Source organism: Pteropus vampyrus, unplaced genomic scaffold (assembly GCF_000151845.1).
Source record: "Pteropus vampyrus isolate Shadow unplaced genomic scaffold, Pvam_2.0 Scaffold444, whole genome shotgun sequence".
NCBI lineage: Eukaryota > Metazoa > Chordata > Mammalia > Chiroptera > Pteropodidae > Pteropus > Pteropus vampyrus.
Window position 1 is genome coordinate 1059967 of NW_011889225.1, and position 21132 is coordinate 1081098.

Sequence of the window (21132 nt, forward strand, 5' to 3'; positions counted from 1 at the left end):
ACACACACACACATTCAAAGATGTAAAGGAAAATATGAATATAAACTAGAGAGCTATTGAAACTATAAACATAACCTAATGGAATTTCTGAAGATGAAAATATCATTTCTAAAATTTAAAATATATCATAAGGACTTAAAATAAAATTAGAAACTACAGAAAAAAATTTTCCGTAAACTAGAAGACATAACTACAAAACTATACAAACTGAAGCATAGAAGGATCAAAAAAGTTGACATGTCATACTATATTTATTAAGCAGATTGACATAGATGACTTCAAGTCCTTCTTAGTTTAATTCTTAGAATCACCACTGAGTAGCTTCATGGTCTTAGCAATGAATTTGACTTCTCTGTGCCTCAAACTCCCAACTTTTAAATAGGGAGAATCTGTAGCACCTAGATTAAAGGGTTCTTACAAGGATTAAACATGTTAATATATGTTAATGTAGGTAAAGCACCAAGTTCACTAACTGAATTTAATAATTGTTATTAAGTTCCAAACTAGTAAGAGAAAAAAAAATGATCATAGAAAATTATTCCTAAATGGTGATCTAAGATTTTTAATATTTAAAACTAGAAAATATAATGGCTAAAATTAAAACAATATTATGAATAAATAATTTACTTCTGAAAATGAATAGGCTTTATTAGAGTCATTGTACACTAACAAAATTTCAGCTATGTCTTTTACTTAGGATGTGGAGCTAGAAAGCATGCACGTTGTATTGTTAACAATGATCACCTCTAAGAACTGGGAGATGGGGAAAGTGAGGACTTTTGCTTTCTACTTTGTACGTTTTTTATATTTTTTCATTTTTTTCTAAAATCATGGGCTATTTATAGAATAAAATTAAAATAATTAAAATAAGATAACCTGACAGTATGGTATCACTTAATTAACCATAAATTGGCTGATGTTTTCTTCTGCCTCTGGCTTTACTGAGATTCTGTTACTTCATTAGATTGTCACTCTTCTTCATTAAATGCTATTAGACAATTGTCTAAAGGTCAATGGCATCAGTACACTATTGACTATACTGCCAAAACTATATTAGGCCACTTAAAGTGCCCAGTATGGCATCTAGCAGGTCTCAATAAATATTAGTTCTCTTATGTCCTATGCCAAAATAGCACACATTTTTTCATTTAATAAGAAACATCAAGAATCTATATTTTAGGCAGCTTTTTGGTGCACCTGTTTTTCTGTAACGTTCTTTTTTAGTTTTGTTTTCTCTGTTGTTGATTTTTTTTTCTTTTTTTCCTATAGGCTAAGATCAGAAAAATAAAATGAGACTCCATATTTAAATGCAGATCAGAAAAGTATTCCTTATTATATTTTTGCTCGAGAAGTACCAATGAGCTTTAGAGCAAAGGGTAAACACAGCTGCAGGGAAATCACTTTTAGAAACCCATGAAGCTCGCTGATTTCAATCACTGGTTATAGATGAGTGGTAGAAACAAATTCCTTTGTGGTGCACAAGAGCACTGCAGAAAGTTGCATTTTAACCTGCGTTAAGTAGTGAACAAGACTCTAAGTTAGATAATAACTAATTTAAATACAATAAACAGTCCATAGCCCAAATGCCTGAGGCATATGTTCTCTGCAACATTTTCTACCATAAAAGTGGGAGAATTTCCTTGAGCCCGTTGACACTACCTAAAAACCTAGGTAGTGCTTGACGTATTTTTAAATATTTGTGTTTATTTTCTAGTTAGAAAAATTATCTGTGCATATTGCACAAATTGTTCAATATAAAGAAACATATTTTTTAAAACACTCAGATGCATATAAAACTGGTGAAATCTAAATGAGGTCCATGGTTTAATTTATAGTAGTGTGCCAATATCATTTTTTTGGCTTTAATAATGTACAATGGTTAAGTAAGGTGTTATTATTGAAAGAAACTGAGTGATGGGTTCATGAGAGCTTTCCAAACAATTTTTGCAACTTCCTGTAAGTCAAATCATTTCAGAATAAAGAGATTTTAAAAATCACTTATACTTTTAATATTTTGGTGTTAAAATAAATAATGACAGTATGATTTTAAAATGGCTAGTAAAGACCCTTTCTGTGGTCAGTGATTTTCTTACCCTGTCTGTGGTCAGTGATTTTCTTTACCGTACAGAGAAGAGGTTCAAAAGCCATCACCTGGCTTCTCTTATGCTTGCCTTCTTTCAATTCTTATTTCTTTTTGTTGTTTCCAGGTTCAGACAGTTTCTTTTCTTGAGCAGCTACAATGTATCTAAAAGACAGGAAGAGGAGAGAGAAGAACAGAAAGCTCTTGTCTGATTTCATAAGTAAGGTGATGACAGTTGCTAAGTAGAAAAAAACAATATGACTCTAGGAAATGAGCTCATACTGGAAAGTTAAAAAAAAAAAAGCAACTGTTCTATTAATATTCAAAAGGTATACATCTTTACCAATAATCAAAGTTATGTAAATTTAGAACAAAATGTCATTTTCATCTGACAAATTGTCAAAAATAAAATCTTAAGACAGACATGGCTGGGGAGCATAAAAGGGTACACTCTCCGGAAAACAATTTTCTCATATGTTTTGGCCCGGTAATTTCACTTTCAGAGATCCTTTGGAAGAATAAAAAATACAGATGATGACTCTGTACAAGAATATTTATGCAATGTTATTTATCATAGTAAAAAGTCTAATGTCTCAAAATATAAGAGTAGTTAAATAAATCATGACATTTCTGAATGATCGAATATTTATAGCCTTCCTGACTTCCCGAAATATTTAAAGTGATATTTTTAAAAAGAAAAAATATGTATAAATCTGTCTTTTATGAATGATTCTCAGATTTTAAAAATTTGCTTATTAGCTATGTGATCTTGGACAGAGTATTAACCCTCTGTGCCTCAGTTTCCTCATCTGTATAATGAGGAAAATAAGAATGTCATAAGCTTGAAATGATGATTAGGTGAGTTGATTAGGTGAGTTAATAAATAGTAGATGCAATTAATTCATATAATTGCATGTATCACATGACATATTACACGTCTGGCACCTAGAACTTTATGTTTTACAATAAATGAAAGCTCTTCTTAAAGTAAAACAAATTCCTAGATGTGTATTGCTTTACAGAACTCTAAGAAGACTTTAGACAAGTGAACCCCAGGGTTTTCCAGTTAAAAATCTCAGTGATAACATTTCTTACCTCATAAATTGGTGCGCTTTAAAGGACTACGGACTCATCCATATTTTAAGAGTCCAAGGAAAGATGGGAAAAAGCAGCTGAACATCAGGGCTACTGTTCAAGAAGTCAGGAACAAGAAGAGGTTGCTCTGAGGATCCGGACTGAGCGTGAGAAGGAAAGAGCAAAGGGCTGTTAATTTTACTGTAAGCATTTCCATTACATTAGATTCTTTCTTATCTTCTTCAGGGTCTCTAAAAGAAGAAAAGAAGTATTTATAACTATAGAACAAAAGCCCTTGGCACCAGAAAGAGTATGAGGTCAAGGTTCTAGGAATGAGAGTTGTTGCCAGTTATCGGAGGACTTCACACAATGAAGACTTTTGCCATGACCTGAGGACATGTGGGATGGTCACCTCTGTTCCCAGAAACAGCTCAGGCAACCTTAAGGACACCCTGGCTCCCCGCAGAAAGCTTGAAAGCTGTAGGAAAGTTCTGTTTTCTGACTGGCTCAGCAGGAGCTGGCTTGACAGAAAATTAATCTTCAGGCAAAAATTGTGAACTCTAATCTGGTGTATAATTCACTCTGTGTGAATATTTTCTTCTCAATGTCACCCTAAAGGACTGAACCCTTACCAAGGCTCACCTGAGCCTTATTATACCTCTGGTAAGAGAAAGGAAGAGGGCATTTTTTCATAAGAGAGACTTGTTTAGTCAAAGAGGAATACATTGTTGTCTTTCGCACACCCCGAAAAACAGCCTCCAGTGACGAGAGAAATAAAAATCCATGCATACTCTTTGGTTTGAGCCCATCTATTTTTCAGGCACAAAAGGGGTCCGATACTGCTGAGAACAAACTAGTCCACATCCAACTAGACTCCACTACGGTCAACTCAAAACTACTCATCTAACTCAGAATATCATTACCTCCCTATTATGTCCACAGAAAAGGCACTCCATTTTACAACTATCCACTGAATGGCTAGACAATTAAAATCTAATTGTCTTGCTTTGGAAGACATTCAACTTTCAATTCTCTTCTTTCCCCACGAATATTGGTTTCTTTCCTTGGCCCTTTTTTCTTTTCTTTTTTTTTTTTTTTTTTAATTTGTGACACCCACCAACATCAATTCTTTATTTATAAGCAGATATTGCTATTATAGTTTCAACTTGCCCACCTAAAATTTGGCTTCAAGATACCTCAACTATCTGAAAAATATCTAAGATCGTGAAATAAAAACAATCCATAGAAAATGGTGTAAAGGAGTCTGTGAAGCAGTGACAGATGCCTCCCAAGTTCTAATTCAGAGAGTTTATTTGCTCATATTGTGCCACAAGTTTATTAAATATCTTTCTAGAAGATATATAGTATTTTTAAAGATATTGCCCTAAAAATAAAAGGCCAAATTGAGAGGCAACAAGCATTTATTTGAGATCCAAAAACATAGCTACTTGGGAAGCACTGATTCAGACAAAAATCCAAATAGTGTTCTGTTAGGAGGCAAAGGCAAAAGGTATTTATGAAAAAGGAAGGGGAACAATTACATCAGTGGAAAGAAAGAATTTCTATAGGTGCCGATGAGCTGACATAGTGATGTTAATTCTAAAGAATATCTTTGATTTTCAGTCCAGTAGTCATAATACCTGCTTTTTTCTTCTTTACAAACACTTATTTGGGATACAGTGCTGCTGCAGGCCGTGACCAAAGGTTACTGTGTCTTGTTTTAACATTCCAAAGGTTTGGGGAGTAAGTCTTGTGCGCCAGTTCCTCTGGGATGGCAGCTCCGATTCTATTTAAAAGTGGCTCCATTTATTATTTTTTTAAACTATGTTACTTGGAGATATAAAAGTGAATAAAGCACACTCAAGAAATTTATAGTTCTAATAAGATTAGCTAATCTGGCTTTATAACCATGTAAGAAAAAAAAAGCACTAAAAGAGGCTTCCCGCACCAAGCACATACATAGCAGCGAGATCAAAACTATTTCTAGTTCTATTCTTAACTTGCAGAGTAACTTGAGGCTAATTACTCAAACTGTAGGTATTCATTTGGATTAGATTACACCAAAACTCCTATTCCATTCTAAAATTCTGTGAATATGGTTTGAAAACAGTTGACAATCTGATAACAAGACACACTTTTTATAAAAGGCACGTTTCAAAAAATAAAACCAAACCCTTCAACTTGAAGTCATTTATTATAGAAGCAAAGCACTCTACCCTCTGTAGTAGGCTTTATTATGGCACATAAATATTGTTCACAAAGGCCCACAGGCAGGAAAAGCTGATAGAGAGCAATTATATGTTATTACATTTACATTCTTTATCCTATCATTTTTTATTAATTTGTTTATTCTCTACTAGAATACACACTCTCCAAAAGCAGGCATCTCGTCCATGTCTGTCTCACATGTCTTATAAATATTTTTGAAAAAAATAAATCTCTTTTGGTTATTTCTGACATTTGCATTCAGTTTTATAACCAAAATAGTGCAAATTATTTAGCTTTATCTCTTAATAAACTGGTTTAGCATTCATTGCCTCTGATATATTTTCCAACACCACCAAAAAAATTCTCCAATTCTCAGTAGACGGTGACTGGGTGTCCTATAAATTTAATTCAATTCTCATACAATCTACCTGGATATAGTGTTGTATCTCACAGTTTAAGGAATATTGTGGGTTTTTTATTTATGTTATTACTTGAAACAAGAATACATAAAAACATTGCAGATTAATTAATTTACTGTATGTGTAAAGAAAGAGAAAAAGGGTTGAATTAGATTGTCACTTTAATTCCTTCCACTTCTAACATTCCATGATTAATGACTGCCATTATAAACCAAAAGCCATTGGTTACTAAATTATCAAGGCATGCCTCCACTTCAGACACACTAGTCAAAAATCCAGGTTGTTACCTGTGCTTCTGACCAGCTGGCTATAAATCAGAGGTTCCCGCAAGTTGTATTAGTTTACTAGGACAGTTTACAGAACTCGTAAAAACACTTACATGTTTACTAGTTTGTTATAAAGGATACTGTAAAGGATACAGATGAATAGCCAGATGTAAAGGTCCATAGGGCAAGGTCTGGAAGGGTCCCAAGGACAGGGGAGCTTCCATCCGCTTGAGATTGGGATGTGCCACTCTCCTAGCATGTTTATCAACTCAGAAACCCATCAAACCTTATCTTTCGAGAGTTTTAATTTCCAGCCTCACCTCGCTCCACCTTTCCCCTGTAATAGCCTGCTGAAATGTGAAAGGGTTAAAGAATAACTAAAACCTGAAACTGGACAAAGGAAGTCTATACCTTAGGCCTAGTTTCTGGAACCCCTAACCACATTCTGTTAATCATGAAACTTGTAACAATGAGCTCATACGCTAACTGCCAATTTTAGCCTGTGTAACCCTGCTTGCTTGCGTGGCATGAAAAATAATCAATTGTATATAAGCTGAAAATGACTGTTTGGCCATCGCCCATGGGAACACTGGCTATTGCACATGAGAACATAGGCAATCACCCATAGGAACATAACATTCTAACAACAAGCTTTCTGCTTCTGTACTCCCCGCTTGCACACCTGACCAGTGGGTTGACAGGTAGTGAATAGAAGAAATATGGACCTTTGTGTTTAAGACAGAATGAGGAATGGGATTTGGGGCTTAAAAACCTTGTATCTTGGCAATTCAGGGCTGCTCCTTTGCAAGGACAGCCGCCGGCTAATAAACTGTCTCCTGGTTAAGAGCACTCAAGTTGGGTCTGGTTATTCTGGTCACAACACCTCGAGGTCAATGGATCAGGCTAAAAGCTACAGAGCAAAAAGTTTCTGTACTTTTTAGACGAAGAAACAATAAATATGTGAAGACTTTGAAAAGAGGAGTTTGAGCTAGGGGTAGTAAATGGTGAAGAACTAGGAAGATAAAGATTACTTTAACAAAATTCATTTATACAGATTTTTCGGTCCTGATGATAATGCCTACCTTCCTCCTGGTACAGGGAGGGTGCCTTTCACATGGGAGATTCATCCCCTGCTCTCGGTGAAGAAGGATGAGATATAAGGAAGTCAGAGTGACCTTTCTGCTTCTGTTGTTTTCTCAAATTCCTTCTGCTTAACGTATTCAATATGGCAAGGGACCAAATTTTGGGGTAGTGTGTCATGAACCTCACTGGGGAGTATATGGTCTGAACCGTTGTATATAAAAAATTGTCTTTCACACTTCACACTTAAAAAAAACTTTCCTGGGTATACAATTCTCAAAATTTTTTGAGGCAAGTAGTGTGAGCTTTCCTGGCATTCAGAGTTGTAGTTGGAAAATTCACTTTGATCAATCAGATTAGTAACTCATTGGTGGTGGGGGGTGGGGAATGAGGGTAGAAAAAATAGCTACCTTACTTTTTCCTGTTCCACCTCTTCCCCCTTTACACAAAGACACACAATAAGAAATGCAAGAAGGGGAAAATTGGAGAAATATTTAGAAGTCTATAGAAGATGGAGATTAACTGTTTTGGAAAGTAAGTGAGAAGAAGATTTTGGGTGGCTTCTAGATTTCTTGCTGGAGTGACTTGCTAGTTCTGCTCCAAAGGTGGATTTAAGGTGAATGTAATCATGCATTCAAGATTATCCGCCAAACCCTACCTTTCCCTGATCATCCTGTTTCAATTTGTAACTGAACTGTATCTTTAGGGATGTTCAAAGTTCTCACTAACTGGACTCTATAATCCTAGAAAGTTTAAGGTTTATCAATTCCTCTAAACACATCCCTTTCTTAGAGATTTAGTCAAAATTCTATTATCATTTATCACATTGTAATATAATTGAAAGAGTTTGCCTACTTATCTCCTCTAAATTGGTAGCATCTCAAGGGGCATAGTGTTATATTCATCTTTGTACCTTCAGTATTTGGCACTGAAATGAAATTAAAGCATCGATTATAGGATTAATGGCCACTTACAAACAAACAAACACGCTACTAACAAAAACTCTCTTTTACATACAGGGAGTTCGTGAGATTGCTATACCTACCTGACAGCATTTTAATTAAAACTCACACACACACAGACACACACACACACACACACACATGAAGTTGAATTTCTGCTTCATCTTTCATAATTCATTCATCCATTCACCAGTACTGCATTGACGTACCAGGCACTGAGTTGAAACTAACCGAGAAACTACTTCTTACTAGTGGGTCCATATTTTCTGCCCTCGAGACCACACAGACTTGTAAAGAAGTTCAGAAGGCAAGCACTAGGCTTCACTGGTTTTGTTGGACAACCAGTAGGCAATTAATGCCTATCTGCTGAATTAGGTGATGGTGGTGGTGGTGGTGGGGGAATCCACCCGTCATTGTTGCATCAAATGAACTTTATAACTGAGATGATAAAAATTGAAAATTGTTTTATTTTTAAAAACATTCCGAAGAAACAGTATTATCCCAGGGGAACACACCACCAACACCTTAGCTAGAAACAGTGGTCCACTAAAGTTGACCTGAAAAGCAAAATTAATTTTTTTTTTTTCTATTCGGATTAAATCTACTGAACAAGAGCCTGAAAGTCTAGAAGGGGCGAAGATGGTTAGGTTTTAGAAATAACGCGGCCTCTGTGTTTGAGAGCCTGCCGACCGTGAGACGGGCTGAAAGCGGAGGCCGCCTTAGCCACCAGAAGGTGACCTGCTCGTTTGGGGAGGAGGAGGGAAATGTGCACACTTGAGCCCTTGTCCTTGAAGGGGATTGAGCGAGGCGAGCGGAGGTGTAGGCGGTTCTCGGGTTTCCAATCACAATAGAGAAAGCTAAGAGGCTGCGGAGGGGGCGGGCCCGGCGTCCTTCTCCCTCCTTGCAGATCCTGCGCCTGAAGAGACGCAGGCAGCTGACATTGTCTTCTTCGCGCGACTCTTTCTGCAGTCTGGAGAGTCCTCGGCCTCCTGGTAAGTTTCACATCAATATCCTGAATCCCGGCTCGCAGGCGAACTGGGTGGGACGTGCAGGGGAGTCCCTGTGTAGCAAGACTGGGGGAAGGACTGAGAAAGAGCTCTGTCTTCTGGGACCTTGATCCCTGAGCATCCGGACTCTAGCCTTGATTCAGCTCCTGGTTTTGGGGCAGCAGGTCGTGCCCTCGGAAAGGGAGCGAGGCGAAGAGAGGCGGAGCGAAGCGGCTGCAACTGAGCTCCCGGCTTTGTCCGCCGCTCAGCAGGGCTCTCCTGCAGCCAGTGCTCTGCAGGGGAGAGACTTGTTGCTTTTGCAGCTAAAACCTGGGCTCTCGTGTCCTTGATCCATGTCCATGGCGACCGCATCACCCCCAGTGCCTGCTGGCTGGAGCACGAATATGTGCCTGAGGAGCTGGGGGAGGGAGAAGGAACCAGGTGACAAGCGAAGGCAGCCTGATCTGGAACCTGAGTATTGGAATCTACTACCGTGGGATGAAGAAATGCCCTGCTTATGCGAGGGTGAGGGTAAAGGATGATCTGCGGGTTTGACCCTGCGCTCCAGTCTTTACCTGGCTGCTGTAGGCTCAGCCCTTACCAGAACTATAGGCGGGTTCATTTCTGGCCTTTTTTCTTGATGCTTCGGATGCCTTGTTTACTTTGCCAGCTTTAGGTGTTGAGAATAAGGGAGGCCTAGACTTTTTCTCCAGAGACTTTCTCCGAGGAGATCTGTGGTTGCCGCCTACTCTGTGACCTGCCGCTTTCTGCTGCGGCCGCCGAGAGGAAGAGGTGGCCTGTGGCGCCAGGGCGCGCTGCAATTAGGTCCTGGTATGAGGTGGGGGGAGGGGAGAGCTGGCGCTTCAGTGGAGGAATTAGATGGCAAAAGATGGCTTTTTAAGAAGTAGAATCGAGAGATATTTCGTAAAGGGGATCTTTGTTCCTGAGCTTAAGGTTTATTTCTAATGATTTATAGCCACAAGGGTGTAGGGGGATGAGAATATAAAAGACCTAGAACCAGAGGTTGTTTTTACCCAGTTTATCATGCTTTTCCCTTACAGGCACCACTCTGATCTTGGCAGTCTTACATACAATACAAAATATTGTCTTCTAATTTCTCATAACTCTTATTAAAGAAGGATTAAAGAAAAACACTTTTCTCTAGAAAGATATGAAAGAAGATCTGTACTGGCTCAAGTTTCTAAATTGTAGTTTCTGAAATTTCCAAAATTAATTTAAAAGGTCTCTCTGAACAACTAATCTATATATAGCAACCATTTCTGGAATTTTGTTTTCCCCTGTTTACTGGGTTCCATATATACCTAAAGGATCTTAAACCAACTAACGAAAATAAACTTAATGGAGAAAAACAGTGCACTTGTATCTCTGTTCAACAAGAAGAGATGCAGCATTCTTCTGATTCTGCTCAAAATGCAGGACATGTATGAATTTTGTAGTAAGGTCGTCTGTTTGTGGAGACAGTTGCATGCTGTTCTATATTTCTGTAACATCCACAAGAAACTGCAAATGTGCTCTCTAAAGGCAAAATAATCTCTCAATTTAGTCCCTAAAGATTAGAGAAAATGACTTTGGGGAAAAATAGCTTTAGAACAAAATAGTTGTTACACAGTTGTCTCCAAATTTAAGTAATTTATTCCAACTTGGATTTACTAACTCTTAACATATACAGTTAGTTAACTAAACTAGGTTTTGTTACTTAGTTTATTGCAGATGAGAAACAAAAAATAAGACCTGGAAGCAGGAGTACAGTTTGAAACAAATGGCCACTAAGGTGACAGTCTAACATTAAATAAAAGGCAAACATAAACAATAGACATTATAATGGGATACAATTATAAAGGATGCTTAATTCTGAAGACAGGGGTTATGAACTTTACCCTATGTTTAAGAAGGCAAGGTGATAAAATAAATTTTGCTATTTGTTTTAGCTGATGCCACAAATAAATTTGGTGTTACTGGACAGAATGTTTTCCAAAAGGTCTCAGTTTTATTTGTTTTACTTTTGAATTTATTTTGGCTTATTTTCTTTAATAGCTGTAAATAAACCAATTCACAGGCTGATATTTTTCTACTGTTGCCCCTTGAAATGAAAATGTATTAAGTATCTACCCACCTTTCAATAAGCTCCAAGATGCACTAAAAGGAATTCAGGGTAATTAATTGTTTGCATATTTTGCACAAACATTATCACTATATTATTGCCACTATATTTATTTAAGCACACGTTGTATGTCCAATACACTGTGACACATGTTAAGTAAGACTTAAGTAGAAGAAAGTAGAAGAACCAGTCAGTTCCTATCTTCCAAGAGTAATTAGAACCTTTAGTAGTGGAAATTATATTCATAAGTGGCCATTATTTTTTTTAGACCAAGCTTAGATGATCCCTAAGTTAGTTATGTAGTTGCATATAAATTCTTTATAGTGGGGATAAAAGCAAATCAGTTAAACGTAATGTCTTCTGTTTTTCTAAAGCTATTTTCCCCCAAATCATGTATTTAATGAATAGCCACAAGACAGAATTGTTACAACTTGTTAAATACTAATACAGAATCATAGGCTGAAGAGAAGAACCCAAATTCTAATGGGCTTCATGGAGATTTTGTTTTGATTAAATTCTCCATTAAAGGGGTCACATGGTTCTTTAAAGTATATTCTGTGTTCTAGAATATCATTTGGCTCATTTGAAACTGGATTTTCATTCAAAATTGCAACATTTTGGGGATTGTTCCCATTCAGGTCCATGTTGTGGATGTATGGATAATATTTTGATTCTTTTCTTGCAGTGCACAATGGCAACTCTTAAGGAAAAACTGATTGCACCAGTTGCAGAAGAGGCAGCGGTCCCAAACAATAAGATCACTGTAGTGGGTGTTGGACAAGTCGGTATGGCGTGTGCCATCAGCATTCTGGGAAAGGTATGTTTCAAGAACACCATACATGATAGACTATTTCGGCATGTGTATAGTCTCTTTGAACTTTTCAGAATTTTATTGTATCTTTAAAATATTTCGTTTTCCTGAATACTTTGAAGTTATAGACAGGCTGTTACATCCTTAAATACTTGAGGATGTATCTCCTGAGAGAATGATCTTCTCCTTATCTGACACAATGGAGTTAGGACACTCAGGGAACTTACCATTTGTATAATACTATTATATAATATACAGTGCCCAGATTTAAAATTCTGCATTTATCAAAATCATTCTTTTTATAGCTGTTTCACCCCGATCCACAATCATGTATTTTATATGCTTGTCATGTCTGAAACTGTTACTCAGCCTTTCTTTGTCTTTCTTACCAACAGTTTTTTAAAGTCCATGTCAGTTTTGTAGAATGTCTCTCGATTTATGTTGGTCTGATGTTTCCTTGTAATTAGGTGCAGGTTAAATTTTTGGGTGGAGTTATGACTAGGTGAGGTAATATCCTTCCCAGTGCATCACATCAGGAGTCACATGATGTTCAGCAAGTCTCATTACGGCTGGTGCCTGAGATCCTCTGGTTGAAGTGCTAACTGCAAGATTTCTCCATCGCAAAGATCCCATTACCCTCTACAGTTAATAAATAATCTGGTCAGGGAAATATTCCCATTATGTCCCTCAAACCTTTCCCTAATAATTTTATTTTGAAATAATTACAAATTTACAGAAAATTTGCAAGAGTAAAAAGTTAAACTTTCATATTCACTTTACCCACATTTACCAGGTCTTAACATTTTATTATATTCTCTTTGTGTGTGTGTGTGTGTGTGTGTGTGTGTGTGTGTGTGTGTGTGTATATTAGTTAATTATTTCTATGTAATAAATTTTTTTTCTAAACCATTTGAGAATAATTGCAGACATCGCACTCTTTCCTTCTAAGTTCATCAGTACATTTCTTAAAAAAAAGGACATATTCTCTCATAATCAATGCAATTATCAACATCAAGAGATTGAACACTGGTACATTACTATTATCACCTTCCATTCTTCCAGACTATATTTTTCTTATATACCTTCATAGACTTTTGGCTTGCCTATGTATCCCTTGTGATTCAAACCATAGTTAGCTTTCTTTAGTCTCCAAGGACTTTTGAGGAAAGAGCTCTTTTCTTATTTACCTCACTGAATTGATTCTTGCTCTTTCTGAAGGCTGCCTTAAATGTAGGAACCCCTCCCACTCTAAAAAAAATGCCGCCTTGTCTTCAGTAGAGCATACTGTCTCTTTGTATTTGTGTGAAGGCTGCTTGAATAACTTCTAGCCAAGCATATTTCTGTTTGAAAACTTTAAATTCTGAAGAAACTAATTCTGAATCTTCACTGAGAAGTCAACTAAAATACGTAATGCGCAACAATGAAAATTTTGTTCTTTAGAATTTTTTCCTAGCTAGTTTTAATTGATTAGGGGCCTATGATTTAGGATAGCTGCTTCCCAAATTACAGGAAATTTAAATAACCACAATTTAGTGCTCAGTGTTCATGTCAGTAAAAATGAAAAGTATTCCAGCTTACATTTCTTTTGTAAAATATTTTATTGAGTGTGTAACATAATGAAGTGTTTTAACTGAAATGCTTCATTTTGCATCATAACCTCAGGAAATGGTAACTGTTCATATCCTGTTTTCAGATGAGGTGGCTGAGACTTAAAGAGATTAAGTAGTCTGCCCACAGTCACACAGCTGTTAGTGGCAGAGCTATATTTTGAACCCAGGAATCCGAACTCTTAACCATAGTGACTCTGTAACTTCTTTTAATTCTATGCTAGTATTTAGGCAGATAAAATATAAAAGTAATAATGAAATACTAGCTAAAGAGTTTTCATTCCTTCTGCTAATCTCCAAATTAGGATTTTTCAAGAATCTGTATCTGAGCTATCATGATTCTATGAATACCTCTGTGATTATTTTAATTGTAAATTTAAAATCTTCCTTAGTAAATAATTCAAATGAGACTGTATCTGCAGTTATACAATACCTTGGCCGAATTCTGGTGCTTGAAAGAACTGACTTTACTGCTAACACAGTAGGAATCTTCCAATTTCAATACTGTGAGGGAATGACTGCCTTATTTAAAGACCATTTTTTACTAATTAAAAATATCTAAATTTTATTTTTATGGGTAAAGATTAAAGTGCTTCAAATTGTCATTAATATTTGGTAAGGATTGTAAACACCACTAGTTTACTAGAGAAAGGAAAATAAAAGTGCCTGCTCTGTCAGTGTCTGTATTTTGCCTCATTTCTCTCCGAAAGTTCTAAAAAGATATTGTCATCTACATATTACTGGTGGAAAAAAAAACAAACTCAAAGATTAAGTGACTTAATTAAGATCACACAGACAGTGAGTGCCAGTTCTGGCTTTTTGAATCCATCACTGGTGTGCTTTATAGAATACACACATTACTTTGGCCCTAAAATGAGCAAATCTAGAGCATCAGAGATAGAGAGGTTGAGGAGGCCCACACCTCAGTGAGGCCCATGAAGACAACTCAGGCTCCCTAGTACAGCATCCCACCATTACTAAGGCTCAGTTATTTTCTGCTTTTACTTTTACTCACTCCCTCACCCTCATTGCCAGCATAATAACCATAGTGAGCTTTTACAAAAATAGTAGCTCCTGTACTTAGAAGTTCTCAATAGTGTCACAGTACACACATAAAATCCTGTGAGATGTCAAGGCTCTCTCCCTGCCTGTCTCAGAGCGGAGCAGTATAGTGCAGGCTCCAGGGTGGGCACCATTCAGTGTCAGGAGCACCTTCCAGTGCAATGTAGTGGTACCATCTCTGACTTCATCTATTACTCTTTGCCCTCTTTCTTCAAAACACCAAGCTCATTTCTGCTTAAGCTTATTTCTGCTTAAACCCTTTTACTTGAGTGCTTCACCTGGAATGTCTACCCTAGACCATCATGGAGTTGACGACTTCCTATCATTCATATCACACCTTTGCAGTAACTTTCCCAGTAACTTTAATATCACCCTGCCTTTTGGTATTTATAGCACTTCCATCATCAGAATCATCTTAAATTGTTTGCTTAATTCCTGTTCCTTTCCTGATACATTCCATGAGAGCAGGGACTTTCCCAAATTTGTTCATCGCTGTATTCCTGATTAGTAGAATAATGCCTGTCGCATTCAGTAATAAGTATGTATTAAATAAATGAATATTCTTGCTATTATTAATAAACTGTACTTACTTTTGGTTGAATTTTGATCATAGCTTTTCCTTTTTTATGGCCTATACTGCCAAATATGACTTCTGCCCCACTACCAATCACAAGCTCTGTATTTAATCATTAAGTCCTCATCATGTTGTTAGGGTCATATAGAGCTTCCATGCAAAGTTATTCTACCCTGAGCCTCTGTGTCCAGCTGTTTTTGGTTTGAGTGTCTATTTTCGATTCAGTCAACTGTTGCCACGTTTCTATAATACAAATACAGCATAAGAAGTCTCTTAGAAGGAGCAATGTAATTAAAGACATATTGGAAAATAGTTTTGTTTTTTTTTTAATGAAGGACTTGGCTTAAAAGTAGGACTTAATTAAAATTTGGATTTTGTTCAAGAATAGACAGGTTAATGGAACAGACTAAAAGCCAAGAAACAGGCCCAAACAGTGTTTAATAAGATAGAAGTGGTATTCCAGAGAAGAAAAACATTATTGAAAAAATAGTGCTTGTCCATTTAGCCAGTTATGTGGAAAATGTTATACCTTTTCCTCACACAAAATTTTATGCAGACTAAACACTTGAATATAAAAATGCAATCATCAAATATTAAGACATTGTGGCAGTAATGTATTGGCTAAGAGGACCAAGAGGCAGATTATGGCCATGTCCACACAGGACTTTAGATTAAAAGACATTTTTGTAGTATGTTAAACAAGATTTCAATAGTGATAGTCTTGGCTTCTAAGTGACCTAGTTCCTTAATAAGTTATTGCTTTTGCAATTAATCTAAGGCTTGCTGTTTTGAATATTTTAATATATATATATACACATACATATTACATCCCAAGTGAAATAAATGGATGGTAAATTCATAGACTATACAATATGTGACTGTAGAAGGAGATTTATTTAAGCCAAACAACAGCATCGGTACTTAGTCACATATCTTTTATTTGCCGCCTCCACACTTGGAGGTTATTCTGTGGTACAGATGCAGCTAAATTCAGCGCTACAATTATTTTTTGAAAGCGTTGGATCTCTTTCTTCCTTGCCAGCTGCGTATGCACTTCTCAGCCAATTCTCTACACCCACTGAAACAAAATACAGGATCTGAGTTCCTGTGACATCCTTTTCCATTTAAGCCCCAAATTGTTTTGCCCTGTTGATTTCAACAGCACCGCATGTGATGTTACTAAAATAAGAGTGATGTTCCCAGTGCTCAGGACCTTGACGGAATGTTATGGCTATTATTAAGTTATACTGTACAGCAGGTTGCTGAATAACGTCATTTGGTTATAACATGGATGAGATGCCATAGGAACTTAATTCTTGGTTATATCAATTAGCCTATGGTAAAATCAGTTTTATTATAGATCATTTTGCTGCAGTTCAAAGAACCTATTAAACATGTTATGTGAGGACCTACTGTATTAATCGAGGACTTAAAAAACACAAAAGAGTCTTGTGTAACCTTGTCAGAAGCTGCAGAAGCAAAACTATTTCAAAAATGTAAAAATATGTGTTTAAGTAAAATTAGATGAAAATTAATGCCAGTATTTGGCACACATAGAAATGAGAAAATATTTACTGAGTAACCCCCAACTCATAAAATAGTCATTTCAGAAGTTTGCAAGTAAATTAGTTGCTTAGAACTAAGAACACATTCAGTCATACGGAAGCTTGAGTCTCAGAGAAACCCTCACAAGCAAACCTTCACAGCTTACCTCATGAGGCTAGCCAGGCACTGGGATTGTAGAGACAGACAGCATGGAGCTCATTTCTTGGCTCCTGCAGGAAGCGGACCTGCTTTTCTGGCAAGCTAAAGTAGGTCAAGTTTTCTTACTGGCCATCTCACTTTTCTCCGCTGCTTCACCCTCTCCTGGTCAGCACCTTCCTTACTCCTCCAGTTTCACCCTAGGCTGCTCCACCTTTTCCTTCAAGGTGCTTCCTGAACCCTAATTACCTATCCTTTTTTTCCCATCAATACCCTTCCCCTGTATAGCTGATCACACTATCCTTAGAAATGGTATTTGCATTTCTAAGTGGGCACCGGTATTGATAAATCATATTAAGCTAATTATTTTGCTAACAGCCCTAAAACAGTAAAGGCAAAGATTCCAGTGATGTTCAGTGGGAGGGATAATACTTTTCAAAGATTTTGCAAATAATGAGTTTCTGTAAGATAACCACACTTCAAAGCTGAAAGGTTTTTTAGATGCATCTAAATTGACACCTTCCACCCTCATTTTTACAAGAAAAGATCAAGGACTTGCTGAAGAACAAACAACTGAAAGGGAGAATCCAGAGTTTTATTTTTTTCTCCCACTATTCATGTTGCGATGTAGAGAATGTATAAACATATAAAATGTGTTACATATAAAACATGAAGTTATGATACTAGATCAAGGTTAAATAGTATATTTATTGACTTAGGATTTTATTTTGGATGGGTGGCATAGGATGATGATTGGAATAGAAAACAAGAGAACTCTGAAACCAGGCAAGTTCAGATTGATCGTGTATGGAGAATCTACTAGTCCTGGGCCCCTCTGTTTAGTAGACTCTTCTTTTCTCCACTAAGATATTCAACTTGGTCAGAGCCAACCTGAAGATTCCAAGCTTCAACCAGGGCTTACTCTAAAGCGAACTCAAACTCTTGATAGTTTAAACCAGATCTGCCCTTAGAAATCCTCCAAAATAAGGGTGATCTCAGGATGGACACAACTGCCCAAGGCTTTTCTGGGTCTGGGTGAGTCTCTTTCTTTACCACCATCACCCAGTAATGTAAAGCTTTGTGCACCCTGTGGCCCCTGTTGGACCAAGTTGGTTTCATCAGGAATCTTTAAGTTTACATATTCTTAAAGCAGTTTGTACTATAGCTGAATCCTAGTTGAGTACTAGAAGGTGAAATTCTGAAAAGCCAGTGTCCTATAGTATTAATAGTTCATTATTCAAGATGTTTTATCATGAAATTGTTTAAAGAGCACACCTAACTCCACAGTAAAATTCTTGAGGTTTTTAGATACTTGGTGCTTAACTATTTAAAGGGTCTCTGGGTCATAATCTGAGCTGAGGTATCCTAGAGTGGCTTAGGGGTCTAACACCTGTTTTTCTGTTTAGTCTCTGGCAGATGAGCTTGCTCTTGTGGATGTTTTGGAAGATAAGCTCAAAGGAGAAATGATGGATCTGCAGCATGGGAGCTTATTTCTTCAGACACCTAAAATTGTGGCAGATAAAGGTAGTTTCATTTTATGCCCAGTGTGATCTAAGAATAAAGTGACATCCTCATTCTAATATAAAATTAGTCTTTCATCTTGGTGCATCTAGTGTTAGCAGTTTCTTCTTTTCTTCTGGTTCCAATTAATCCTGGAGGACAAACACATGTGTTACCTCTGTAAATTCACCCCCACGTGACTTCCACATGTTTGGTACGTGTCATTATGGGAAGTTGTGTTATGTTTTTTATGTGTATCTAAAAACAGGAAGGTTTTAGGCTAGAAAAAAAATGTTTGCACAAAGTAATAGAAGTGCCTTAAAGAAACTAAATAAATTCATATTCTAGTTGTCTCTGTTCCGAATTCACACATTTATGCAATAATAAATCTACAGCATGGCTGTGCTAAAGATATAGAAATGTGGGCCTTCAAAATAATTTCTAACAATACAACATTGAATAATAACTGTATTCATTGAATTGTTAGTATTCTGGGTACTGTAAAATTTTTTGTATGTCTCATCTTCATCTTCACACCAATCCTATGAGAGGTAGGTCCTATTACCTCCATTTTATGGGAGAAGATACTGATAAAGTATTAATGACTGTCAAAAATCACATAGCCACACAGGTTAATTATGAGTCATCCATAGCTATTGAGTCTAATCATCACATCAAATCATAATGTCTATATCTGTTGGGAAAGGACACTCTTCCTTGAGGAAAAATTAAAATATTCTTGAGAGAAACTCACTGCTAAAAATTAATACACTTCCTTAAAATATTGAGTATTAGAAATTAATTTCTAGCCAAGAATAAACACTTTGGTTTCTTCCCCTTCATAGACTGAATTAACATTACAAACCTAAAGGTACCTTTAAATCGCTTTTTTATTAGAAGGCTGACTGTTAAACTTGGACTCACAGTTTATGCTTTGCATTTTACTGACAATCCAGTATTCCTTAAAGTCAATAGCATGTTGAATTTGTTAGCCAGAAATATAATTTAGGGACTTCTTGATTTCCTCCTTGGTCCATTCTCTGAACCAATTTTATGGTTGGAATGTACCCCATCAGAGGAAGAAGCCATAAGAGTATTGCACTTCAAAATCATATAATATAGAAAATGTAGTTCTCATATAAATTCTAGAAGCTTTTGTAGGTTTAGGTTTCTAGAGCATATCATATAAGATATGTTTTGATGAAGAATTGTATTTAAAGTACCTTTTCCCCCCTCTCCTTCCAGATTACTCTGTGACTGCCAATTCTAAGGTGGTGGTGGTAACTGCAGGAGTCCGCCAGCAAGAGGGAGAGAGTCGTCTCAATCTGGTACAGAGGAATGTTAATGTCTTCAAATTCATTATTCCGCAGATCATCAAGTACAGTCCTGACTGCATCATAATTGTGGTTTCTAACCCAGGTATCATTATAACGCCTGAAGGTTCAGTTCTATTAATTTCAGTGTTTTGGGATCTTGTTTTATTTTCTTTTCTGAAACTTAAAAATTTTGTTCTGGTATTTAACTAACAGAAGCAATTCACGAGTCCTGTTATTGGCCGTAGGAGTGGTATTTGCAGAACAAATGTAACTGTCCCAGGTCAAATGTTTAAAAATGAGAGAAGAGTTTTCCACAAAACAATTTCATCTGTTTGTTTTATCCGAGTTTGTTGTAGAGTCTAAAAGCTTTTAAAATTTCTATAAAGATTATCTTAGAATGAATGCATAATGAAACGTTTAAATGTGGCTTTTGTAAGAAATATTTTAGCATATTTGACCTTCCATTTTCCAGAAAAATTCTAGCATCCTATATCTCTAAAACTCTTCAAAACTGAATCTGATTGAATTTGAAAAGAGTTTAAGAAAGCCATTAATCAGTCCAGGTTTAAAAATAGAATAGACTATACCGAAGGACAAATATATGCGAACACCAAATGTTGCATCTTAAAACTTCTGTTCAGAAAGAAATGCATTTTTTTAGCCTAAACAGTCACAATTCACTCTCTATTTCACACTTCTTTTGTCTATAATTTGCCACCAAGCTTATTGTTTAGTGCTGGGCATAAGAGATACATTGATAAAATGGTAAAATTGATTATCTCTGACACATAGAGAAAGATTGTGAATTAGAGCTAGAGGAATCCTTGGAATATATGAAATATTTAGAGTTGATAGCCAGCAAGGACAGAGATTATTTTAGTATTATTCTTATTCTCTTCGATCCTGGATTGCAGCTTGCTAACTAGTTTGATCTTGCATCTAAAAGTTCTCAGAGTAGCAGATAGGAATAAGATAGCTGGCACATATGGAGTTGCTGCATGCTGATCCTGTGGCAGACATTAATAACTGGTTATACAGCTTTTCAGGTATAGTTTCAAAGTCTTAACAATAGAGAGTCACTCCCACTGAACCCAAGTTGCCAAGGAAGAGTTTATAATATCTATTCCAAAATGACCTTAAAATATCTCAGCCAGTGTCTGTTATGAGTGTGGAGGTGGAAACTGCAAGATTAACCCCTTGCTTTCTTTGTGTGCACATATTCCTGTCTAGACTAGCAAGTTTTGCCTCTGTACAGCCTCGGGGCCACGCCACACCAGAATAAAGGCTCTGTCATAGTGGTCCTTTCATTAAATAGTAGGAAATGTTAATACCCTGCATTATCATAATCGTTTACTAAATATTAT

The 21132-nt window shown here is 36.5% G+C and overlaps 1 protein-coding gene and 2 long non-coding RNA genes across 5 annotated transcripts in view; 2 read left to right on the top strand and 1 right to left on the bottom strand.

Annotated features, from left to right (window-relative positions):
- LOC111732320 overlaps positions 1 to 3947 on the top strand; it is an 8350-nt gene extending 4403 nt beyond the window's left edge. The window contains exon 2 of the long non-coding RNA XR_002777498.1: positions 3401 to 3947. This is a non-coding gene — a long non-coding RNA (uncharacterized LOC111732320). The remainder of the gene's footprint in view (positions 1 to 3400) is intronic.
- LOC105306535 lies at positions 2123 to 7210 on the bottom strand. Of its 3 annotated transcripts, XR_002777495.1 has the most exons (5): positions 7130 to 7206; positions 6368 to 6397; positions 4795 to 4940; positions 3176 to 3315; positions 2123 to 2245 (listed from the first exon to the last, which is right to left on the bottom strand). It is a non-coding gene; the product is annotated as an uncharacterized LOC105306535 (long non-coding RNA). The 3 variants fall into 3 exon arrangements; XR_002777496.1 differs by lacking the exon at positions 6368 to 6397 and having other exon boundaries at positions 7130 to 7210; XR_002777494.1 differs by lacking the exons at positions 6368 to 6397; positions 7130 to 7206 and adding an exon at positions 6161 to 6366.
- Positions 7211 to 8909: 1699 nt separating this feature from the next.
- The window catches only part of LDHB (lactate dehydrogenase B), a 21442-nt gene continuing 9219 nt past the window's right edge, over positions 8910 to 21132 (top strand). Inside the window, exons 1-4 of the mRNA XM_011381581.2 lie at positions 8910 to 9081; positions 11883 to 12014; positions 18359 to 18476; positions 19698 to 19871. Of these exons, the coding sequence (XP_011379883.1) occupies positions 11889 to 12014; positions 18359 to 18476; positions 19698 to 19871 (418 nt within the window). The 5' untranslated portion in view covers positions 8910 to 9081; positions 11883 to 11888. The remainder of the gene's footprint in view (positions 9082 to 11882; positions 12015 to 18358; positions 18477 to 19697; positions 19872 to 21132) is intronic.